At 43.9% G+C, this 23,542-nt stretch overlaps 2 protein-coding genes across 2 annotated transcripts; both read right to left on the reverse strand.

The window, feature by feature from the left end:
- Positions 1-330: 330 nt before the first annotated feature.
- On the reverse strand, positions 331-7,179 carry plrg1 (pleiotropic regulator 1). Its single transcript, XM_030788036.1, has 15 exons — positions 7,098-7,179; positions 6,811-6,917; positions 6,327-6,463; positions 5,923-5,976; positions 5,669-5,762; positions 5,060-5,150; positions 4,522-4,623; positions 4,026-4,118; positions 3,630-3,779; positions 3,313-3,414; positions 2,911-3,013; positions 2,428-2,536; positions 2,040-2,179; positions 1,421-1,614; positions 331-539 (listed from the first exon to the last, which is right to left on the reverse strand). Exons 1-15 carry the CDS (start codon positions 7,104-7,106, stop codon positions 480-482), a joined length of 1,545 nt encoding a protein of 514 aa, XP_030643896.1. The 5' UTR covers positions 7,107-7,179; the 3' UTR covers positions 331-479.
- Positions 7,180-10,512: 3,333 nt separating this feature from the next.
- On the reverse strand, positions 10,513-16,004 carry fgg (fibrinogen gamma chain). Its single transcript, XM_030787993.1, has 9 exons — positions 15,889-16,004; positions 15,731-15,778; positions 15,350-15,533; positions 15,003-15,087; positions 14,719-14,849; positions 14,219-14,352; positions 13,430-13,614; positions 11,535-11,812; positions 10,513-10,956 (listed from the first exon to the last, which is right to left on the reverse strand). The coding sequence occupies exons 1-9, from the start codon at positions 15,952-15,954 to the stop codon at positions 10,757-10,759; spliced, it is 1,311 nt and encodes a 436-aa protein (XP_030643853.1). The 5' UTR covers positions 15,955-16,004; the 3' UTR covers positions 10,513-10,756.
- Positions 16,005-23,542: the final 7,538 nt, after the last annotated feature.

Raw genomic sequence — 23,542 nt, forward strand, 5'->3', positions numbered from 1 at the left:
ATTTACAAACCTCACCCTCTTCCAAACTTGGCTAAACTTAAATCTGGTCTGTTTTAAGGATTTGACCCGAATGGTGGCTACGTTTATACGAAAGCGAATCACTACGGAGCGGAGGAGTGGCTTCTGAGAGCTGACGACAGTGACCAGAGTCACGAGAGAGCCGTGGTCCTTCAGAGCAAATACTGCAGAAAGTTCCTGGCCGTCAAGAGCGGACGCCTGGTGGGACTGCCCTCCTACACCGAGGACTGCAAATGGATCTTAGAATAGCCAGAGCTCAAATCACACTCAGAAACATCTGACAAGCTTTTTATTAAAAAAAAAGTCATTTTGTTAATGTGTGTGAGAATACTCTTGAAGCATTTGAGTAAAATTACAGATGTGTGTGAACGTAATTGTTGTTTCAGATGCGAACAAACTAAGAGGCTCAACAATTCAGATGAAATAATTAATAAAATAAAAAGTATTGTTTAGAAAACAGTTCAAAATCTCTTTCTCTTCAGGATCTCTGGTTTCCAGTTGAGAGGGTGGGTTTCCTCAGTCTGCAAGACATCAAAAACAATGTAAAATAATCAGACAAACAGATGTAACAGACACACAGATGTAACAGACACACAGATGTAACAGACACACAGCAAACTGTCTGCCACACTCATCAAACAGGAGCACAAAAAGTAAACAGCATCTACTAGCACAGTTAAACTGTAAACACCACCCACTAGCACAGTTAATAAACTGTAAACACCACCCACTAGCACAGTTAATAAACTGTAAACACCACCCACTAGCACAGTTAATAAACTGTAAACACCATCCACTAGCACAGTTAATAAACTGTAAACACCACCCACTAGCACAGTTAATAAACTGTAAACACCACCCACTAGCACAGTTAATAAACTGTAAACACCATCCACTAGCACAGTTAATAAACTGTAAACACCACCCACTAGCACAGTTAATAAACTGTAAACACCATCCACTAGCACAGTTAATAAACTGTAAACACCATCCACTAGCACAGTTAATAAACTGTAAACAACACCCACCAGCACAGTTAATAAACTGTAAACACCATCCACTAGCACAGTTAATAAACTGTAAACACCATCCACTAGCACAGTTAATAAACTGTAAACACCATCCACTAGCACAGTTAATAAACTGTAAACAACACCGACTAGCACAGTTAATAAACTGTAAACACCACCCACTAGCACAGTTAATAAACTGTAAACAACACCCACTAGCACAGTTAAGAGCAGCTGGGTTGAAGTGAACCAGATGATGTTTGCTTAACCATTATATTATTACAAACATACTCCCCAAAAACAACAACAACGACAACCTTCAAATTCAAATGAACTGCTGCACTCAGAGGTGTGTGTGTGTGTGTGTGTGTGACTGGTGTGTAGAGTCTTACCGCTGTGTCGTCTTCTTTGTAAACTTTAATGGTTTTGTCAGCCTCTGCTGTGATCAGCCGACTCTCAGAGTGATCGAAGACGCAGGCGAAGATCCCGGACTCGCTGTCCAGGGAGCCGGGCTGCACCGCCGCGTGGATCCGCTGGAAGTTATAGCCCGTTCTCCAGTCCCACATGTGGATGGTGCCGTTATCAGCTGCATGGGAGAGACAAGCCAACTGTCACATCTGAGAACTTAACTGGGAGCTATGCTGGATATTTAAGTCATAGTGGAGTTATACTGGGGCTTTAGCATTATACTGGGCTATACTGGAGAATAGGGTGGGCTGATGAATGGGCTGTAGCCCTCCATGTGGCTGAGTTTCTCACTGGTCTGGCTGTGAGTTTGTGTGAGGGACGATTAAACCATACTATTCAGACTGGTTATCAATCAATCAATCAATCAATCAATCAATATCAGCCAAACCCATATCAGGCACCATCACTCTGTATCACTCTACATCGCTAACGCCTGCAGCTCAGGGACAGGATTCGCTCCAACACCACTGTGTCCTGTCCTACTGTTTCTGTTCATGGATTATATTAGATTACAGCGCTGCCTGAGAGATGACAGTCTCTCACCTCCAGACACCAGGACACCGTCAGAGTTGACGGCCAGCGTATTAATGATGGCGTTATGCCCAGACAGATTCTGAATGAAGTTTCCGTCTGGAAATTTCCACTGTTTGATGTTGTCTGGGGAGCCGGAGGCAAAGGTGTATCTGCGGAAAAACGAATCAAACTCAGTGAGGATCGAAAACGAAATGACATGGCTGTGATCAACAAACCGGGATCCAAACTCCAAGCTCCCGTCACAGGAGAGAGGAAAGTGCATTTCATTCACCTCTGCAACATTAGTTTTTATTCATTTAACAGTTAATAACAGTTAATTTTTCATTAATTCTTGTCAAGTAAGTCATTCATTTTGTTGTGACTGTGAGTAAAGTGGGCGTGTCTGACTGGAACTCACTGTCGGGGGTGGAGAACCAGAGCTCTGACAGACTTCTTGTGATTGGTCAGTGTGGCTCTCGTCTTCCCAGCAATCAAATCCCACAGCCGGATGGTGGTGTCATGACTCCCTGTCCAATCAGATGAAATAACGTTACATAACATACATAATGACACACAGGAAGTGACATCACAGGCAGTAGAGGAGACCCATGAGGGGGAGAGGACATGACGGTGGAGTGACATCCCCATGAAAGAAATGACATCAACAGGTGTCACGTGTAGTGTGAAATAAACATGAAATCACAGTTAAGATGTGACCTCATTCAGATAGTGACATCACCATAACGGATGTGTCACCAGATGAAGTTTACCACCCTGTTGGTCATCTAAGACAATTTTAAAACCATGAGCTGATCCGTGTGCCTGGCTGGAGAGGCGTGGAGAGGGTGAGAGAGGCGTGGAGAGGGTGAGAGAGTGAGAGGGGGAAAGAGAAGTAACGCACCTGTGATAATCTGAGGCTCTGCACTCTGACACTTCACTGTGGCCACTGTGTTAGTGTGTCCTGTCAGCGTGTGCACGTTGGCCTTGGTCCTGATGTCCCACACCTGACAAAGTCAGACACACACACACACAAAGTTAGAACTATTAGTCTGTGGATATCAGATTCTTTTTTAATTAATTACTCTTCACAATGAATGTCTTTATTAAAAAAAAAAAGTCAGGTGCTAAAAATCTATGATAGATATAAACACTCGAGGAGAACTGATATGAGAGGGACAGAGAGACACTGAGTGGGAGAGAGAGAGAGAGAGGCAGATAGACACTGAGTGGGAGAGAGAGAGAGAGAGAGAGAGAGACAGATAGACACTGAGTGAGAGAGAGAGAGAGAGAAAGAGACACTGACTCTTGCGGTGGAGTCCCGGCTGCAGGTCACCAGGACGTCTATGGTTGGATGGAGATCCAGGTCATACACTGCGCTCAGGTGGCCGTGGTAGTGCCTGATCACCTGAGATTAGCAGACAGACGTTAAACGCACAGAAACAAACTCGCCTACGCACAGTGAGCAACGCCTCGTCAGGAATCTGGGAGTGACTACAGAGGAAGCAGGAAGTGCTTCTGTTACACCAGCAAAACAAAACAAAGTATGTGTGCAGAAAGTCCCCGCCGAAAAGCACTACAAACATGAACCCCCCCTGACGCGCGTCTGTGGTAAAACCGTACCTTGTTATACTCGAGATCCCAGCATTTGACCTGTTTGTCCTCTCCACAGGAGAACAGGTAAGGACTCCGCCCACTGACGGCCACGCCCCTCACTGTACTGATGTGTCCAGTCAAAGACAGTTTCAGTCTGCCACTGGCTAGGTCCCAGATCTGAGCAAACACACACACACACACACACACACACACACACACACACACACATTAGACTGGGGTATAGTGTGCTCTTTAAACACAGATTCATGGACTACTGCCAGAAAGATCTCTGCGGTTGTTCTGCTGTCTGGGCTTTGAAAAAATAAGAACACTCTTATTAATAAAATGCCAATAATAAACAAGAGCTCTTGGATATGAAACGTCATCCCTGCTGACACAGACACACACACAGAACCAGCTCACCTTTATGGTTCTGTCCGCCGAGCCCGTCACAAACCACTGGTTCCCCGGTTCCACAGCAATGGACCGTACCCAGCCAAGATGACCACTGATCACCTGGAGGAGGAGGTACCAACAGACCACATATGTCAATGTTGATTGGCTATCACTAATAAATCACCTTTTTTAATTGGCTGACAATGAAATGATCAGTTGGTTGTTGGGTAAGATTAGATGACATCGACCATTATCAGCTGTGGGACACGATGTGTGATGGACACAAAAACATCAGGCTCAAAAAAACAACATCAGTACCACTCATGTGTCCCTGGGCCATCTCTTCAAATCAACACCGACCAGCTATTCTGGGTTTTCACCAGTGCTGAGATGAAGAGATGACATCCACTGTGGGAGAACTGTTCATGCATATGTATAATGTAATCTGTAATCTGTGGAGGTGTCTGATGATGTCATCTGTAACATGTCTGGTGATGTCATCTCTGACAGCCATAGGACTCACTCTGTAGAGTTTCCAGGGCGGGTGCCACTGTGGTTTGGGCATCGTGGGAGCCTTTCGCACGGCCAGCGCCGAGCTCTTTGTCCCGCCGCTCTCCAGCAGAGCCTTAAATAAAGAAGTAAAAAATTACACTACAGAGCAACCAGAGTAAAAGATTACACTACAGAGCGACCAGAGTAAAAGATTACACTACAGAGCAACCAGAGTAAAAAATTACACTAGAGAGGAACCAGAATAAAAGATTACACTACAGAGGAACCAGAGTAAAAAGATTACACTACAGAGCAACCAGAGTAAAAAGATTACACTACAGAGCAACCAGAGTAAACGATTACACTACAGAGCAACCAGAGTAAACGATTACACTACAGAGCAACCAGAGGAAAAGATTACACTACAGAGCAACCAGAGGATGTGACTGAATTCTTAACACACCAGGCTTCACCCCCATATGGAAAGCAGCAGCCCAGCTGAGCTCTGTGACATCACTGTGGGAAGGATTAAGAGTGTGATTGACAGCTTGGGGGAGTGGTTAACTTACCATAGAGTGTCCAGGTGGATGAGATCTCTCTGGCGCTCCTGCATGTCTGTGAATGTCGCTCACACTGGCCGCTGTGCGACTAGCATCTTGTCTGTGAAACGCCACATGACACACATGTTAACCCGCACGTTAACTGGCACAGGCTTTCTGAATTAATCAGTGTGACTTGTGCAATAATCTAACAGGACATATTAACTGACTTCATTATGTCTAACAAAAAAAAAAAAATTCAGATTTTGACATTAGTTGACAGTCACATGGTGCATGCCTCATGTGAACAGAATGAAAACGTTTTGACACTGAAATTCTATACTGAGGAGAGTGACTGGAACTGTGTGGGAGTGGTCGGGGCTGTATGGGCGTGGCCGGGGCTGTACGGGTGTGGTCGGGGCTGTATGGGCGTGGTCGGGGCTGTATGGGCGTGGTCGGGGCTGTGTGGGTGTGGTCGGGGCTGTGTGGGCGTGGTCGGGCTGTATTGGCGTGGTCGGGGCTGTGTGGGTGTGGTCGGGGCTGTGTGGGCGTGGTCGGGGCTGTGTGGGCGTGGTCGGGGCTGTGTGGGCGTGGTCCAGGCTGTGTGGGCGTGGTTAATTGGCGTGTGGGGGCGTGTACCTGGCCTGTGATGGGGGCAGGGCCAGAGCCAGAGAGTGAACGCCAGCCTCACTGGGCATCTTCTGTATCTGTGTGTCCGCCGTGAGAGCCACACCTACAAACACACACACACACACACACACACACACACACACACACGACTTGCTCATTACACTGCCAAACACGAGGTTCATTGAGAAAACATGGATGTGAAGCAGGTACCAGCCCAAAACCTCAGCTTCCCTTCCCACAAACCCACTCCCACAGAGCAGTACCTGGTCCGGACGGATATGGGTGGGTTCCCGTGACCAAGTAATCGGGTTCTGAACCTGTAGGGAGAAGAGTGGACTCCATCATAAAACATGTTTACCTTCACACTCTCAATAAGGTCACAGGATTCCGAACTTTTAACATTTCTAGTTGGATTACTCTGACTGGGCCGTGAAAGGCACTGCCTGCAATTTACAACAGATAACTGGTCTAAAAACGATTCATAAAAAATTTGTCTCAATCATCATGAATGGTCTCAGAGGGACAGAAAGCACAGTCAAGAAAAGTGCGTGTGTATGTTACAGTCGTGAGGGAAGAATGGTTTCATAAGTAGCGTTACACTGAATGTAAACAGTGCTGTGCCCATATGAGAGGGTGTTTCGCGATGTGACTGTTGAGCGACGCTCACCAGTGAGCGGATGGCCCTGCAGGCCGTACGGGTCTGTGGCGCGAGCGGGTCCTTTCTCTCGGCCTTCCTTTAACACAGGCATATGCAGGACCGGTCCGTACTCCGCGCGCAGCTTCGCAGCCATCTTAATCTTCTGGCTGACGTACAAAACAACAACGAAATATTTCACAAGGATCCATCTGTCACGGATTTACAGCACCAACTCACGAGCGCGGGCTAAAACCTTGCTTTCCCTCAAAGCCTCCCCCCATTTATAGCTCAACTTGGGGGTCTGATGTGCACAATTCTGAGCCGAAGTTTTCAAATACAAACTACATGTGAACAATTTTCCCGAAAATTAATTCACGGTATGTGCAGTTCCTGCTGCAATGTACAAGCCACTTCTACAGAAATCCAATACGCTTACGATTAGCATTAATATTTTCAGTTTTGTACAAGTGGAAAGCACGTAAAGCAATATTTAGTGGCAGCTATGGTAACATACCTTTCTTCATCCAATGCCAATGGTTTGGCGTGATCGGATACAAACATGTCATGTGTTCTTTTCAAAGACCTGAAGACAAGTGTATGGACCGAGTGTTTCTGAACATCCTGAGAGTGAAGAACGACAGAAAGTTACATAAACACCGAAAAATGAAAACTCTTAAGGCGCTAAGCAGGCTAGCACAAATCAAGCCCATCTTCCAGCAAAAATCCACCAATGCGTTGGAGTTTGCGCTGCGCCCCAAAGACTTTAAAGAATATAAAGAATATGTAAAGTTGGACACATACCTCCGTCATGTTGTAGCTGAAATGTATTGGCGTGAAAGGCAAACAAAAAACACAAACAACTTTACAGGATTCAATCCAGAAACACGCCGAACACGACGTACAGGAAGTGAAAGCCGATTGAGCGGTCATTTCCGTTATAGCGTACATTTTTGCGGCGCCATCTATTGCCCGGGAGAAACACTTGCATTTTGTGTTTGTCAAGTGAATCCATCGCTGTCTGTAACGAGATAAAATAAAAACGAGATTCTTCAAGTCGAGCATTGTTTTGTTTTGTTTTTTTCAGTCAGTGTGTATTGCAATAACAGGATAAAACAGATAGAAGCTTACAAAAATGCACAGGGATAACATTTCAGTGAGGAACTATAAATGTGCAGTCATAAATATATATACATATAGGGCCTATATATAAAGATATTTATCCATTAATCCATGTGACAACAAGCGTAGGTGGTTGACTGATGAGAGTTGCTGAAACCTGAGGTGGAGTGATTGGTAAACTAGGCTAGCTATAACTATGTTTCAGAACAACTTTAAAATATTGCGGCATTTCGAACTTTTGAAGGACAACCCTAACAAACTTAAATGCAAACTCTGTATGCAAGAATTCGCTTATTATTCAACAGCATCGAACATGACAAACCACTTGAAAAGGGTAAGTTGCATAGCTAGGCAGCCATACTGCATTCGTTTCAGACCTATTAGCTATTTGTTGTGCAGGAAAAATAGATTGAAGACAAACGTTTACTTTTTCATTTTAAAGGTTTCAAATCTTAAATTTCAAGTGTTTAATTTGTTTATTTATTCGTTTACACTTAAGATTTATTTATTATGTTTAAGGAGAAATACAGTAGCCTAATAAGACGAGAAGTTATTGGCCCTGTTTCGGAAAGCGGGTTTAGTGAAAACTCAGAGTAAGTAGTAAACCTCCTAATAGAAGAGCGCTATGACTTTATTTTGCCGGGAGAATGAAGCCATGGGGCGCTTCTATTAGGAGGTTTACTACTTACTCTGAGTTTTCACTAAACCCGCTTTCTGAAACGGGGACATTATTTCATAGCGGGCAATGTCGTGAATTTATTCGAAACTATTTCATTTGTTTATTCATTTACATGCTGTTTTTAATGTTTAAAGTAAAAAAAAGGGCTATAAGAGATTGATTTAAAGAGAAATACATGTGTGCTGGCTGTCTCATTATTCCGATAAATCCATATGGGATATGTCGGCAATTCAGTGGGCCGCAATTCAAATCCTGCATCATATGCAGCTGTCTTTTATCGTTTTTTTTAGTTCTCAAAAATATGTTCCCATAAATCTGTTGCACTTGATTATGTTAATGTGGTCGAAATCATCACTGAAACTCATGCCAGTGGATTTTCTATTCGTCAGATAGTCTATACGAAAAAAAAAGGAACGAATAGTCGAATCTTCTCATTGAACAGCCAAATTCAATATTTATGTCTGTCATGAGATCCACATAACAGAAACACTCACACGCACACAAACTCAACTTGTGGGCGTTTAGTTAATCAGCACACAAAACTGTACTGGTGTATATATATATGTGTGTGTGTGTGTGTGTGTGTGTGTGTGTGTATATATATATATATATATATATATGTATATGTATATATATTTATATTTATATTTATATATATACTGAATGAACTGCTGGTCTAAACTAATTAACAGTGCTGTCTCTAGTGATATACAGATACATCGTCCAACTCTTTCTCCTCATCTCCAAAACGAGAATGCACATGACAGTAAGGTAAATTTCACAGTAATTATGGATATTGTTTTTCACAGAGAGTCACTGAGGTAGCCCTGGCATGACAGAGAAATGGGTAAACAGGAAATAAGGACAACTGGTGGGCGGATGCTGGCCGCTGACCCGACCTCTAAAGCAGTTCAAAGTACTGACACACCAGAAGTGACTGGATGTTTACTGATTCTTACAGGGTTCAGTGAGGGATTATGAAACAGTTCCAGTGCAGAGAATGTTCCGGCGTCCGTCTCACAGAACTGTGAGCGTCTGTGTGTACTCACTCACTCAGAAAAAGTGGGGCAATATTGACAGATCGATCATGTTTTTCTGAAGCAGTTACACAGGAGTAAATACACCCACTTTCAGGAGCAAACACACACACACACGCACATACACACACATACACCAGTGCTTGTCAAGGCCTGAGTTTGGTGATGAAATGGTACAGAAGACCTCTCTCTCAAACACAGTGTGACATTAAGCCGTTTGGATGGTTGTCATCCTCTGTCACAGAGATCTTCAGCAGGGGGGTCCGCGACCCCTAGGGGGTCCCCAGAGTTACTGCAGGGGGTCCACCACATTATTTGATCCCAAATTTTTTTTTTCTTCCAAAAATTAAAATATGTCCAAAATTATACTTTAACATAAAAACAACCTATAATAAGAAAAAATAAATCTTTTTATCCTCCACTTATTTGGTTCACTTCTGTACAAGTAATGTAAGTTAAAATTGTGCATGCTTGATTTTCCTAAATAAAAGAAGAATTACAAAAAAAACATGTTCTATAAATGTATGTCAATAATTATTGTTTTAATGGCTTAGCATTGTGTACAACCATTACAAAGTACTTTTATACGTGGCGCTATAGGCCACTCTACTCATTATTGTCGGCCTGGTTTAATAAACAACACAGTTTTCTATGATATGTTAGGGGGGGGGTCTCTCTGCCATGTCTCTATCAGCCAAGGGGTCCTTGGCCTGAGAACCGGTGAAGACCTCTCTGCTATCATTGACCTGTTCTATCATTGACACAGAGCTCTCTGGGAATATTTAACCTTTTTTTTTCTTTTTTTTTTGGTCATCTTTCTTCCTCCCTCATGAAGATGCCCCAGTTCACATATGTCTGCACACGTGTAGTTCACAAATCATCTCACATACGTGTCCTGACACAGTTACCACCTCAGACAGCCAACACTGTCAGACACCCCCCCACACACACACACATTTCACCTCATAGGTATCATCAAAAACAAAACACAAACAAACAGACAAACAAACAAACAAGCAAAACCCTTCAAGGAGAATGAATTTCCCTTAACTTTGCATCTGCTCAACCTTGTGTTGCACAGAGTTAGAGCAAGAGAGAGAGAGAGAGAGAGAGAGAGAGAGAAAATGTGGGCTTTGCGCCAGTCAAACCTCAAAAGGGAACATGACCCCCAGGCTCAGAGTCAGTCACGATGACGTAACTTTGACCTTTCATCGGTAAATATTTAGTCTTTTTCTGTACTTTCTTTGAGGATGGCATGAGAATCTGTGCTGTTTTTAAAAACATACGTAAACTCTTTTTCTTGTGTCATTTTAACTATAAACATGACGTTATAGACTACTGGGTTGGCCATATTTTTTTATGGATCACACGAGACCACACGTTTTAGAAAAGGAACCTTTTATTGTCTGATCGATACACTTGCCAGTTTACTCAACTTTATACAAAAATATTGTGTCAAATATAATCATGAGTCTAAAGGAAAATTAAACGTCAAAAACAAAAAGACTAAAAACTATAAACGAAATTACGGAATCAATTTTTTTCTTCTTGAATTTTTGGAAACACCGCTGTGAGAATCCGTGTTGTGCTGTTGAGGTCCTGTGTCTGTAGGCTGGCTTTTTGTTTTAATGTGGAATGTCTCCCATGCCTCCAAACTGTTTGGCCCCTGCAAACTGGCCTTCTTGTCCTTTTCCGCCGATTCTGTTGATGGGAATAATTTTCATGGTGGTCTCCTTCAGGGAATACCAGCGGCTGTGCCACGTGGCCCAGATTATCCCGTTGTCGTATCCGTATTCACCCGCATCCTTCTGTGTGTATTTCCCACCTGTCGAAGACAAATCGAAAAACTCGTCAAATGCTGTTGTCTTTTCAACACAGTCCTGGCCTTAACACCTGTTCTACACTGTTCTGATTCATCTCTGTGTAATCAGACCAGACTCATCTGATCAGCGCATTAACAGGCAGTGAATGATTTAACTCAAGCCAGGCCACAGATAAAAACAGAACGCGCAGGAGAGGGAGGCTTTGATCAGCAGGTTGAGAAACAGTGTTATGATCATTGTTGTTTTCTTTAACAGTGATTTAACCACAGCACTGAGCAGACATGCTCTTTCTCACAGCCGCTGTGACTTGCTGTTTCTCACAGCCGCTGTGACTCACTGTTTCTCACAGTCGCTGTGATTGGCGGAAACGAGAAATGGCATGGTGCTAGAGTATAGGTGCCTCAGTGAAGAGCCCCAGGGGAAACAGAAAAACCCCCAAAAAGACCCTGAGACCATTTGGCACTGATCAAACACCTCCCTGTCTCTAGTCCCTGGCATGGCGTTTTAACCCAGCTCAGTCTGGCCAGAGTAACGCACTTGCCCATTAGCAATATTGGCACTTGGCACTCAAGTCATGTACCTGGGTAGTATTTTCCATTGAGGTGGGCAGCATGACATCTGTTCATCCACCAACCGGAGCCGTCTTGGAGGGCACAGTTACCCTGGAACTTGTCGTTGTCTTTGTCGGGCGTGCTGAACTGCATACCAGCGTGTGATGTATAGAACTTGTCGCTGGGGTCGTCGCCGAAGTCAAAGCCATCGAACGCGTCTCCAGCGTCTCCGCCAAAGTAATACCCGTAAGTCATACGGTACATGTCCGCCTCAGGACCCACTTTAAACATTGCGTAGTCGGCATACCTGGCACGGAACAGAGTAACGATGTCAGCGCATGTTTAATGGGGATCTGAGCCAGTGGCCCGAAGTCTGTGATTGGATGTTCAGTGCGGAGGCGACAGCATGATGTCTGTGATTGGATGTTCAGTCCTGAGCCAACTGCCTGAAGTCTGCTCAGGACTGAATATCCTGAACATCATACAATCTGGCCAATAAATACAAGAATCAGAGCAGAACAAAGTCCAAGACAGTAAAAAGAAAAAAAGAAAAGCATGTTATCTGAGGGGGACAGATTCACTGACAAGCTTACATGAAGAGACAGTGACAGACGGCTCTTCCAAAGTCTAACATTCATTACAGGAAATACAAACAGCTCTAGACAGCCACGAGCTTTTCTCTGATTCTCTCTAAACGTTGGTAAAGCCACTTGAGGAAAGCATTCTGAAAATTCAGGATCAGACGTCTGTTTACTGTCTTCATATCAGAGTGTCCAGCTGACACTGAAGCTGAGAGCAGAGGAGTGGAGAGGTGTTATGAAGCTGAGAGCAGAGGAGTAGAGAGGTGTTGTGAAGCTGAGAGCAGAGGAGTAGAGAGGTGTTGTGAAGCTGAGAGCAGAGGAGTAGAGAGGTGTTATGAAGCTGAGAGCAGAGGAGTAGAGAGGTGTTGTGAAGCTGAGAGCAGAGGAGTAGAGAGGTGTTATGAAGCTGAGAGCAGAGGAGTGGAGAGGTGTTATGAAGCTGAGAGCAGAGGAGTGGAGAGGTGTTATGAAGCTGAGAGCAGTAGAGAAGAGAGGTGTTATGAAGCTGATAGCGGAGGAGTGGAGAGGTGTTATGAAGCTGAGAGCAGTAGAGAAGAGAGGTGTTATGAAGCTGAGAGCAGAGGAGTGGAGAGGTGTTATGAAGCTGATAGCGGAGGAGTGGAGAGGTGTTATGAAGCTGAGAGCAGTAGAGAAGAGAGGTGTTATGAAGCTGAGAGCAGAGGAGTGGAGAGGTGTTATGAAGCTGATAGCGGAGGAGTGGAGAGGTGTTATGAAGCTGAGAGCAGTAGAGAAGAGAGGTGTTATGAAGCTGAGAGCAGAGGAGTGGAGAGGTGTTATGAAGCTGAGAGCAGAGGAGTAGAGAGGTGTTATGAAGCTGAGAGCAGTAGAGAAGAGAGGTGTTATGAAGCTGATAGCAGAGGAGTGGAGAGGTGTTATGAAGCTGAGAGCAGAGGAGTGGAGAGGTGTTATGAAGCTGAGAGCAGAGGAGTAGAGAGGTGTTATGAAGCTGATAGCGGAGGAGTGGAGAGGTGTTATGAAGCTGAGAGCAGAGGAGTAGAGAGATGTTATGAAGCTGAGAGCAGAGGAGTAGAGAGGTGTTATGAAGCTGAGAGCAGAGGAGTAGAGAGGTGTTATGAAGCTGAGAGCAGAGGAGTAGAGAGGTGTTATGAAGCTGAGAGCAGAGGAGTGGAGAGGTGTTATGAAGCTGATAGCGGAGGAGTAGAGAGGTGTTATGAAGCTGAGAGCAGTAGAGAAGAGAGGTGTTATGAAGCTGAGAGCAGAGGAGTGGAGAGGTGTTATGAAGCTGAGAGCAGAGGAGTGGAGAGGTGTTATGAAGCTGAGAGCGGAGGAGTGGAGAGGTGTTATGAAGTGGGTGGATTTACTTTGTGTTTCCCTCCCAGTCCTTCATCTCCAAGCGGAGCACATAGGGGAGGGAGGACTGAGTCGTCAGCAGGTGCATCTTCTCGTTACCCAGCCAAAACTCGGTGGTGTCGGTCGGGGACAGGTAGCCAAAACCGTTCTTATACGGGATCCAGTTCCTGTTAAAGTCCACGCTGCCATCACGTCTCTGGGTAACAGACAAATGTCAGATTTTAAATTTCAGGGTCACACTAAGACTGTGTGATGAATACACACTGGGACTGATCTCTTTACTCTGTTTCCCCTCTGTTCTCAGTTTGTGGCAGTAAAAGGCAGAGTCAGGGAAGGGAGAGAATATTTATGAGACACGAGTTCACAGTGAAATGTGCCACCTAGGCGACAGCGCTAAAGAGACCCTCCACAGCCAAACGGACAGACGTCGTGCCCTGTGTCTGTGAGGACAGAGTTATTCCCACACAGGCCTGACCATACGCCTGTCACAGCTAATTTTAACTTCTCAAGTTTCAGATTTAACAGAGAGATGAAGCTAAACTAAGCCCACATCATCAAGAACCAAGTTGAAAATGAGATAAATTTGATAATTAGTCATCCTAAACATATAAAACATTTTTAAATGTTTGCAGATGTGAGCTTAGTCACTCAAGCTGTTAGCGTCAGTCCTAGGACCGTTAATAAAACAATAAAAGCATTCTGGAGACAGATCTGTTATAATGTCCCTTATGAGGAAGTGTTTTACCGTATCCTGTTAAATATTTGTGTTAAGTGTGTTAAGTGTTTGAGATGACACCGACCCTCTGAAGCACAGTCCAGCCACGCCCGGTGCTGTCGATCTCACAGTAGACCAGGAAGGACTCCTCAGCTTTCTCGGGTTTCACGTAGTACAGGCCGCTGACCTTCCCGCCGCGGTTCGCCACATCCTGACAGTCTGGAGAACACACAGCAGGAATGTCTCACTTTTCAGCATTTCCCATTCTAACAGTGACGTTTCAACTAACGCGCGACAAAATACGGACAGCTGTTAAAAAAAATGCTTTCACATCACAATCTGATGAAGGATCAAATCTGGTCGTCTGACTTCAGAGAAACATACGGTCGGACCTCATGTTGCGAGATGTATTTTTTCATGTTGTCTTGTTTAAAACTTTGTGAATGAGGTTGTTCTGTCAGTTAAGTGGACAGAGCAGACAGTCAGTGTGTTATGAGAGTGGGCTAAATTGAAACAGCAGAGGGTTAATTAATGTGTTTTGGGCGTGAGGCTGGAATAAGCCAAAAGAGCAGATGAGTGTGGTACCTTTTCCTGTGACGGGCTGGATCCCCACAGTGTCTTTACATGGCTCCTTACACTTCTGTTCCAGCTGCAGAGACAGCTGCTTCAGGTCCAGCATTCTCTTCTCATTGGCTGACAGAGCCTCCTGCAGCGCACTGATTACAAAAACGTGTATGGTGTAAACAAAGCCAAACAATGTATCATCAAAAACCTGTGTGTTAGTGTGTGTGTCTGTTAGTGTGTGTATGTGTGTGTGTGTGTGTGTGTGTGTGAATGACTGTGTGTATTTATTTGCACATGCCACTCACTAGATTTGCCCCTCCTGAGCGATGATGGTTTTTTCGAATCGTAATATGTCATCCAACATGTTGGACGACTGTCTCGTGTGGCCGGCTGTGAAATAAAAGAAAAAGAAAAAGAAAGAAATGTATGCTTTATACGCTTCAAGACATCACAGGGGACATGACTGTCATCCTGTAATATCTTAGATACACCTATAAATAGAACATCTGTGTGTGTGTGTGTGTGAGTGTGTGTGTGTGTCCACATCAGTGTCCTGCGTTAGCCAAGCTCAGAGCATGGGTGCCAGCCCCAGGTGGCTGGTCTGTGTTGTGGACTCAGCCCTGGGCTCTGAGCTCCCTTCGCCCTGCCGTACCTGTAGAGGCTTTCTGAGCCTTGGTGGCTGAGTCTTTCAGGTAGACGATTTTATCACTGGCTCCCTTGGTCAGGTTTGTAATTTCGTCCAGGATGTCCTCCAGCTTGGTCAGTTCTTCATCCATCTCTGGTTTGTATTTTTGCAGGTAGTCTGCCACGCCGCAGGTGGTGGGGCAGTAAGTGCCCTGTGGAGGACAGAGGCTCCGTGTCAAACAGAGACTTTCCAGTTTCCAGTTCCATTAAAAACAGCTCGGCTTTCATTCGGCTCCATTTCTCGCGCATTGACGTTCAAGCAAGCGTTTCTTAAAGGTAGTTCCTAAATATGATTTTTAAATAAATAAACCAAATAAACAAAATCTTTTATGCCATAAAGGGTACTTACGAAAGCGTCGGTAATTTTACATGATTCGTAGAAGTCTCCTCTGATTTGCTGCGTGAAAAAGAGTAGCAGAAACGAGTCATTCTTTCCATTCTCAGACTCACACAGAGGCCAGCGGTGCTGCCCGTGAGCGCTAGGCTTTACTGTGGGGCTGTACTCACCGCTGAGGACAGAGAGCAGAACAGCAGAAGGCAAGCGGCAGAGTAGAGGAACGAACCCATTTTCATCTCCCAACAGCAGCAGACGAGTCGTCTGAAATCTGAGCAACCACTGAGCGGTCAGAGGATATTTATCCGATCAAGGTCCTTGTCCTGGATGGAGATAACGGATCACTGTGCAAACAAATGCCTACACACACACACACACACACACACACACACACACAGACCTCTTACTCAGGCCTCTGAGTCACCCACACACCTGCGAAACACCAGGACAAATTTGCACAATCATTGACTGGAAAAGCGATTTTATGTAAGAATGGTAGTGAGTAAAATACATGACAGATAATAAAACACACTGCTGGCCAATAAGGACAGATTATCAGAAACAAAAGTCATTTGTGACGACACAGATCACTGGAAACCGATCACTGATGGCAAAGCAAATGGCTAGTAAAGTAGATCGCCGAAGCAGAGATTGTTCGATTAATGTAAAGCAGTGTTAAACTGGGCCAGCTACACATATGGCTGCAAAAGAAGGCCTTTAACCTGCTCACAGTGTTTATTACAATCAAAAATGAACCTGAGGTCCATAATTGTTGACGTACACAATGAAAAATGATAATCATTGTAAATTAATGTATCACATGACTCATATGAATCTCTACTATGAAGCTGTCTTCCGGAGCGAAGTCTGTGGGTGCTTTGTATCGACAATCAGAGCGCGTGCATCTGCGCAGAATCACCAGACCCCATCAAACGTCGCTGCAACCCGTCCCGTTAATGATTATCAACTGTCCGAAATGAGGGAACGCTCGAGAACCATACCCAAAAACAAATGTACCCACACCCCCCCCCACACACACACACACACACAGAGTGACTCATTTGATGACAGAAAATCAGCAAAAGTACTCCAAACAGAGTCAGAATGGAGCAAATTTGTTTGGAGAGACAAAGTGTGTGAGTCATGAAGAAGTATTGCTTATTGATTCCCGTCAACGGCATCATTTCCATACTCATATTTTAAGACTGCTGACTCAACTGTCCACTCCCAAAACCCAACATGCATTGCTTGCGCTTTGCATTAGCAGTCTGAGGCTCAAATGATGATATCACACATTTCAGTCACTGGACGCCGTCAGATGTTTGAACAAAGCGGTTTAGATCTGGCAGATAATTGCCGTGGTTATAACTCGTCAAACAGTCTATTTTGAAAAGCTTCTAACACCTGTTGAGATACTTTGCAGAAGGAGCATGGAAGATGTTATACACAGACTACCCACCAGAGGGAGGCAGAGCACAAATAAACGTATAGTCCAGCAGAGTGTTGAGTGCACATACAATCTTGGCCAGTGGTAACAACATTTGGCACCAAAACCAGCATTACATATATTAAGCATGTTATACAACAATTTGAACAGCGGCAGGGTTTATTTTGACACGGTTTTAACCCCTCTTACAACTGGAAAAGCCCCTGGTTAGATGTACTTGTTAATGCTTATATTCAAGACTCATTACTACACTTATAACACAGGGTACTAGTAGGTCAGAGAACTGACCAAATCTGATGTAGGGTCTGCTGTTGTTAGTGGTTGGTCGTATCCTGGGATTTTCCCTGAACAACGCAGTCATCACGGCAAGGCTGCGAAAAAACGACATCTTCGCCGCGTACAGGTAAGTCACAGCTCCTACTAAGCTGGAGTGTCTCGCACGTTCCTGGTCGCTCGCTCAACCTCAACGCGCACAGAAACCTGACGTCATACATGACGTCTTCATGTTTATGTTTAAGAATATTTAAGAGTTTATTTGTCGGTTAACACAGGGTCAACGGTACAATGAAATGTGTGAGAAGAGAGAAACAGGTCAACTCAGCAATAAGAGCACAGGTATAAATGTCATACAATATCATATATAACGTTATATTCATGTTGTGTATTCGTATCCTGACAAAGACATTTAATTTTGCAGAGAATACGCACAGAACACGAATATACATGAATTATTTATACATGAATGGCTTGATTTTTTCCATGCGCTTGCTGACGTATTACGAGGGGGAAAGCAAGACAAGCCCGAACAATGAACGGTGACAGTCATTTAAACTTTAGCGATGACAAACACGCTTCACCTGTATGATAACGTTTTAAGTGATAATGAAAGAGCGACAACCTTGGAATGTTTTTAGCGGCCAGCACACTCTTTTCCTCTGCAGACAGAACCTCTGCTTCACTCCCAGCTATTTACCCATTGTCCACTGCCCCCCCCCCCTCCCCAAACACACACACACACACACACACACACACACACTAAAACTCTAAGTAACAAACCCTCTATGACATACCGAGACATACTCACACTGAGACGGTACGTACAAATCTTTAATGGCTGCAAATTATTGCATAACACAGAAAAAAATCGTTAAATACTAAAGAACAAAAATCAAACCTAAGCAATCTTATAACATGTCATGGCATGGAAAAAATGTTATTTTCATTACTTTTCTTCTTAGAGAGGGTTTGGGTGGATTTACTGCACTGATGCTTTGAGCGTGTGAGATACTTAGTCCCATTGCAGAAACACGGTTCCCTCAGCTATTCAGAGGTGAAGAAAGGAGCCTTTTAATGTGGATGTAAGATACTGGTGGATTCCTGAGTTTCTCTGAGAAACCATTGAGAAAGTTTCACAGCTCTGTGAGTTTGTGAATTTCAGCCAAACGCCTCTTGTCAATAAGCTTTGGGGAAACTGAATGGCTCAAAAATACAAACTTTGTCTAATTCTGTTGTACCAACATCACATGCCCAGTGGCCTTATTCTCCTACTCTGTTTACACCACTTTAATATGGAAATATGCAAATCACACAAACAAACCAGGTCAATTAGCTATAATTCAATACTTTTTAAACAAATAAAAAAAAAATAGAAATATAAACTTTTTTTTTTTTTAATTTCTCAGCCTGAAACATCACTTGATAGTGATGCATCCGCAACTGCTATTTTACAAAGCCCCTTCTCCTGAGCACAGACTGCGCAGACGTCTCCATTCACCTGCAACTGCGCAGACGCCCTGGAGACATCAGGGGTCGCAGAGACAGAGCATTTTGCAATTGCCTAACCTGTATATATGTCCCCGTATGTATGCGTGTGTGCGTGTGTGTGTACATGCGTGTGTTTGTGTTTTTTGTGTGTGCATGCATGTGTGTGTTTGTGTTTGTGTGTGTACATGCATGATTGTGTTTGTGTGTGTACATGCATGTGTGTGTTTGTGTTTGTGTGTGTACACGCATGTGTGTGTTTGTGTGTGTGTGTGTGTGTGTGTGTACATGCATGTGTGTGTTTGTGTGTACACATGCATGCATATGTGTGTGTTTGTGTGTGTACATGCATGCGTGTGTTTGTGTTTGTGTGTGTACATGCATGCATGTGTTTGTGTTTGTGTGTGTACATGCATGCATGTGTTTGTGTTTGTGTGTGTACATGCATGCGCGTGTCTGTGTTTGTGTTTGTGTGTGTACATGCATGCATGTGTTTGTGTTTGTGTGTGTTTGTGTTTGTGTGTGTACATGCATGCGCGTGTCTGTGTTTGTGTTTGTGTGTGTACATGCATGCATGTGTTTGTGTTTGTGTGTGTTTGTGTTTGTGTGTGTACATGCATGCATGTGTTTGTGTTTGTGTGTGTTTGTGTTTGTGTGTGTACATGCATGCATGTGTTTGTGTTTGTGTGTGTTTGTGTTTGTGTGTGTACATGCACACACTACATTACAGAGACATGCAGAAAAGAGACACAGTAGCGAGCACATTGGTAACTTAATCCCAGCAAAGAGTTTTATGACAGATATATGTGCATGTGCTTTCCTGAAAGACCCAATTTTCACACAAAATGAAAAGGTAAAATGGCCTGCGAATTTTCATATCAAATTACCAATACGTCAATGTCAGTATTAAAACAATCACCTCAGAGCACATCCAACATTCTTCTCACTACTTCTCCCAGGATTTTACTCTCAGGACTGTCTCTCTCTTCAATTCAGATGACCAAGGGAAAATTCTCCAAGGTTATCCAAGGTCATCACCGGATCTACCTCCCTCCCTGAATGTTTTCTACCACAGTTATCTTATTCTCTTCTGTTCTGACAACACCTCACTCTCCTGAGAAACTCATTTTAATCACAATCCTTAACATCACAGGATGTTTACTGGTATGTTTACATCTGTAAACAACTTTACTGTTTGATAAACATGAACATTGATGATGGGTAAATAATGTTACGCAACTTAATCCAAATAGTCTCACATTTTACGGATGTTCTATCTGATGCTGACGCTGTCAGAGTGAAGCCTTGTAACTTGCTGGAGTTTATTCTCCGACATGACACAGAAAGTGATTTTAGAGAAGGTCATGACACAGGAAATGATTTTGGAGAGGGTCATGACACAGAAAGTGATTTTGGAGAAGGTCATGACACAGGAAGTGATTTTGGAGAATGTCATGACACAGGAATTGATTTTAAAGAATGTCATGGCACAGAAAGTCATTTTAGAGAATGTCATGGTACAGAAAGTCGTTTTGGAGAAGGTCATGGGTGACTCTGGCCAGATGCCTTTGGAGCTCCTCATTGGTCACGACTGTGTCGGCCCTGACGACAGGGTCTTTGATCTAGCGTTGTCGACAGGGTAGGCCATGGCAGCTGTAACCCAAGCTTTATATAACTGTCCGTACACGGAGGGTAGAAAAATTAAGCCTTACCAGACAGGTCCTCCAATGAAATGGATCAGACTGTGTTCTTACAGTCCAGAGTTAGAGCTGTCAGGAACCTAGCATGAGCGGAGCCCTGTCTGAGGAGGGAGAGAACACCATCGACGACGGCTTCGTCGGTGAGCGCTGAAGAGGAAGAACGCTCGCCAAGTGGAGAAACACAATCCAGCGTCTCCTTTGAGTGGGTGGTGCAGACATGGTTTGTCTCAGGAGGAAGTTTTTGATTCGGGCCTGGGCTCCACAATCAGAGATCCAGGTTTACAACGCTGCTGCCAGGCCAAACTCCTCTCCACTCAGCCACAGAAAGCAAATCACCTTCAGCTTCCAATGATGCCATTCACAAGGTCACTGGAAAAGTTCTGGCAATTTCTTCAACATCTCAAAGCACCCAGGTTCCCCAGACTCAAGGCATGTTTGAGATTGAGTTTATATGGAGGAGCATGTTGATCAATGGGGCTCTGAGAAGATTCCAGAAGTCCCTGTTGAGTGGCAGGGTTCTGGATTTGGTAGAGTGCTGATCAGAACTTTGTCCCCGGTTCTTCCCGAGGCTGTGACCGGGATGGAGCAGAGTCAGAGTCGTTTCTCAGAGCGTGATGTTGAAAACAATGAGCACAGGAGGATTCAAGCTCCACATCCCTAAGTTCCAGGAGAAACATAAGAAAAAACCCCAAAAAACTGAACTTTTACTCAGGTGTTGTCTGTGTGTGTGTGTGTGTGTGTGTGTGTGTGTGTGTGTGTGTGTGTGTGTGTGTCTGTCTGTGTGTGATTATTTGAGTAATGATAATTTTCATTTACATATGAACAACATACCTTTGAAATCTACCTGATCATCTATACTGACTGGGTACGATAAAACCTCACACACACACACACATCACCACTACATACATATTAACAACAAAACTTCACACACACACATCACCACTACATACATATTAACAACAAAACCTCACACACACACATCACCACTACATACATATTAACAACAAAACCTCACACACACACATCACCACTACATACATATTAACAACAAAACCTCACACACACACATCACCACTACATATATATTAACAACAAAACCTCACACACACATATCACCACTACATACATATTAACAACAAAACCTCACACACACACATCACCACTACATATATATTAACAACAAAACCTCACACACACATATCACCACTACATACATATTAACAACAAAACCTCACACACACACATCACCACTACATACATGTTAACAACAAAACCTCACACACACATATCACCACTACATATATATTAACAACAAAACCTCACACACACATCACCGCTGGACATATATTATATTAACATTTAGAAGAGGAATCAGAGGTCAGAGGTCAGAGGTCAGAGATAGCTGTCAGTCCAGTGCACAGTTCCAGTCCTCAGTAGTTCTGTATTTACTGTGATATATGAGATATAATATGATAAAAATATCTCTGTTTTCACGAGGACAAACACTCAGAGAACACAGGACATAAAGTTTAGCCCACAGATGATTCCACTACTCTGCCGAAATAAAAAAAAAAAAAAATATATATATATATATATATATATATATTTTTTTTTTTTTTTCAGAAATGTAATAAACAGGTTTTTTTTGACATATGGGAGTTTTCCATTTTTAATTGGACTCAGCAGCATGACACAGCTGTGGGTCTGAGTGAAGAAACTGTTTCGTGAGTGAGGAGAGCAGACTTAATGAGGTCATCTGTGTTTGAAACTTAGTCTCTCATTCAGACAGTGCAGTCAGATGGCAACAAGAAATAGAGAAAGCAAGAAAGGAAGGAAGGAAGGAAGAAAGAAAGAAAGAAAGAAAGAAAGACAGAAAGAGAGAGAGAAGAGAGAAATATACTGTCTGACAGTGGTAGGCCTCACAGGAGGCCATTAAAGAGCCCTCTCTTGGAGAGGCCTCCTCTCTGTCAGTGGATTTACAGTTTTCACCTCAGTCTGTGGGGGTCACTGGATTAGTAGGTCAGGAGACGCTGTGCCCCCCCGCCACCCCCCCCCCCCCCTCAATATTTTACGCCCAGGTTTGCCTACTAAACACACACACACACACACACACACACACACACGCTATATGTACAGCCCACCAGGCCCTAAACACACCATAAATACTGTTGTCACGACACCCCTGCAAAAGGACACGCTTCCTCACAAACTGTTTACAGAAACATCGCATCATATTTCACTCCCACTGCCACTGAGCAGACAACACCGCACACATCAATACGCCACTTTTATTAACAGCTCCCAGTTCATTTACCACGACACCAGTATTCATCTCATCATCTCTTATCACCACGACAGCCTGAGAAACACAGCGAACTGTGTTTATTCGACACGGGAACGCAAACAAGTCTGACTGTGCTACAGTCCTATCCATAATTGGCTGTCTTAACGCCAATATTATGATGAATCTGACCACACTGTGACCCAAGTTTATGGCAGGAAAAAATCTTTAGCATCCTGGGTGGCTGACATAGGACTTCACTGACCTGAGATTCAACTCTCGTGTCTGTGAATCTAAACAGCAGTGAACTCTGCCTGAACTTCCTTCTTCCAGATGGAGAGAGTCAGTCCTTCCTCTCTCCCTCTCTCTCTCTCTCTCTCTCTCTCTCTCTCTCTCTCTCTTTCTCTCTTTCTCCCTCTCTCTTTCTCTCTCTCTCTCTTTCTCCCTCTCTCTCTCTCGCTCTCTCTCTCTTTCTCTCTTTCTCCCTCTCTCTTTCTCTCTCTCTCATTCCCAGATGCACTTTTTCTCAATCTCCAGATGCCCAGACCACTGATAAGAAACGTTAGTGACATGTAGTGTTTTGGTCAACGCCAGTGCTGTCTCAACGTTTGTGAGATGGTTTGAGATTCAATTGT

This window comes from Chanos chanos, chromosome 11 (assembly GCF_902362185.1).
Source record: "Chanos chanos chromosome 11, fChaCha1.1, whole genome shotgun sequence".
Lineage (NCBI taxonomy): Eukaryota > Metazoa > Chordata > Actinopteri > Gonorynchiformes > Chanidae > Chanos > Chanos chanos.

Coding starts and splice junctions, on each gene's coding strand:
- plrg1 (XM_030788036.1), bottom strand. Junction 3,014..3,312: donor GCCGGGACTCCACCGCAAGA/GTCAGTGTCTCT, acceptor TGACTTTGTCAG/GTGTGGGACATCAGGACCAA. Junction 2,537..2,910: donor AGAGCCTCAGATTATCACAG/GTGCGTTACTTC, acceptor CTGATTGGACAG/GGAGTCATGACACCACCATC.
- fgg (XM_030787993.1), bottom strand. CDS start 15,954: ATGAAAATGGGTTCGTTCCTCTACTCTGCCGCTTGCCTTCTGCTGTTC. Junction 15,534..15,730: donor GTAAAATTACCGACGCTTTC/GTAAGTACCCTT, acceptor TGTCCTCCACAG/GGCACTTACTGCCCCACCAC. Junction 11,813..13,429: donor GACTGGGAGGGAAACACAAA/GTAAATCCACCC, acceptor GTTCCGTGCCAG/GTATGCCGACTACGCAATGT.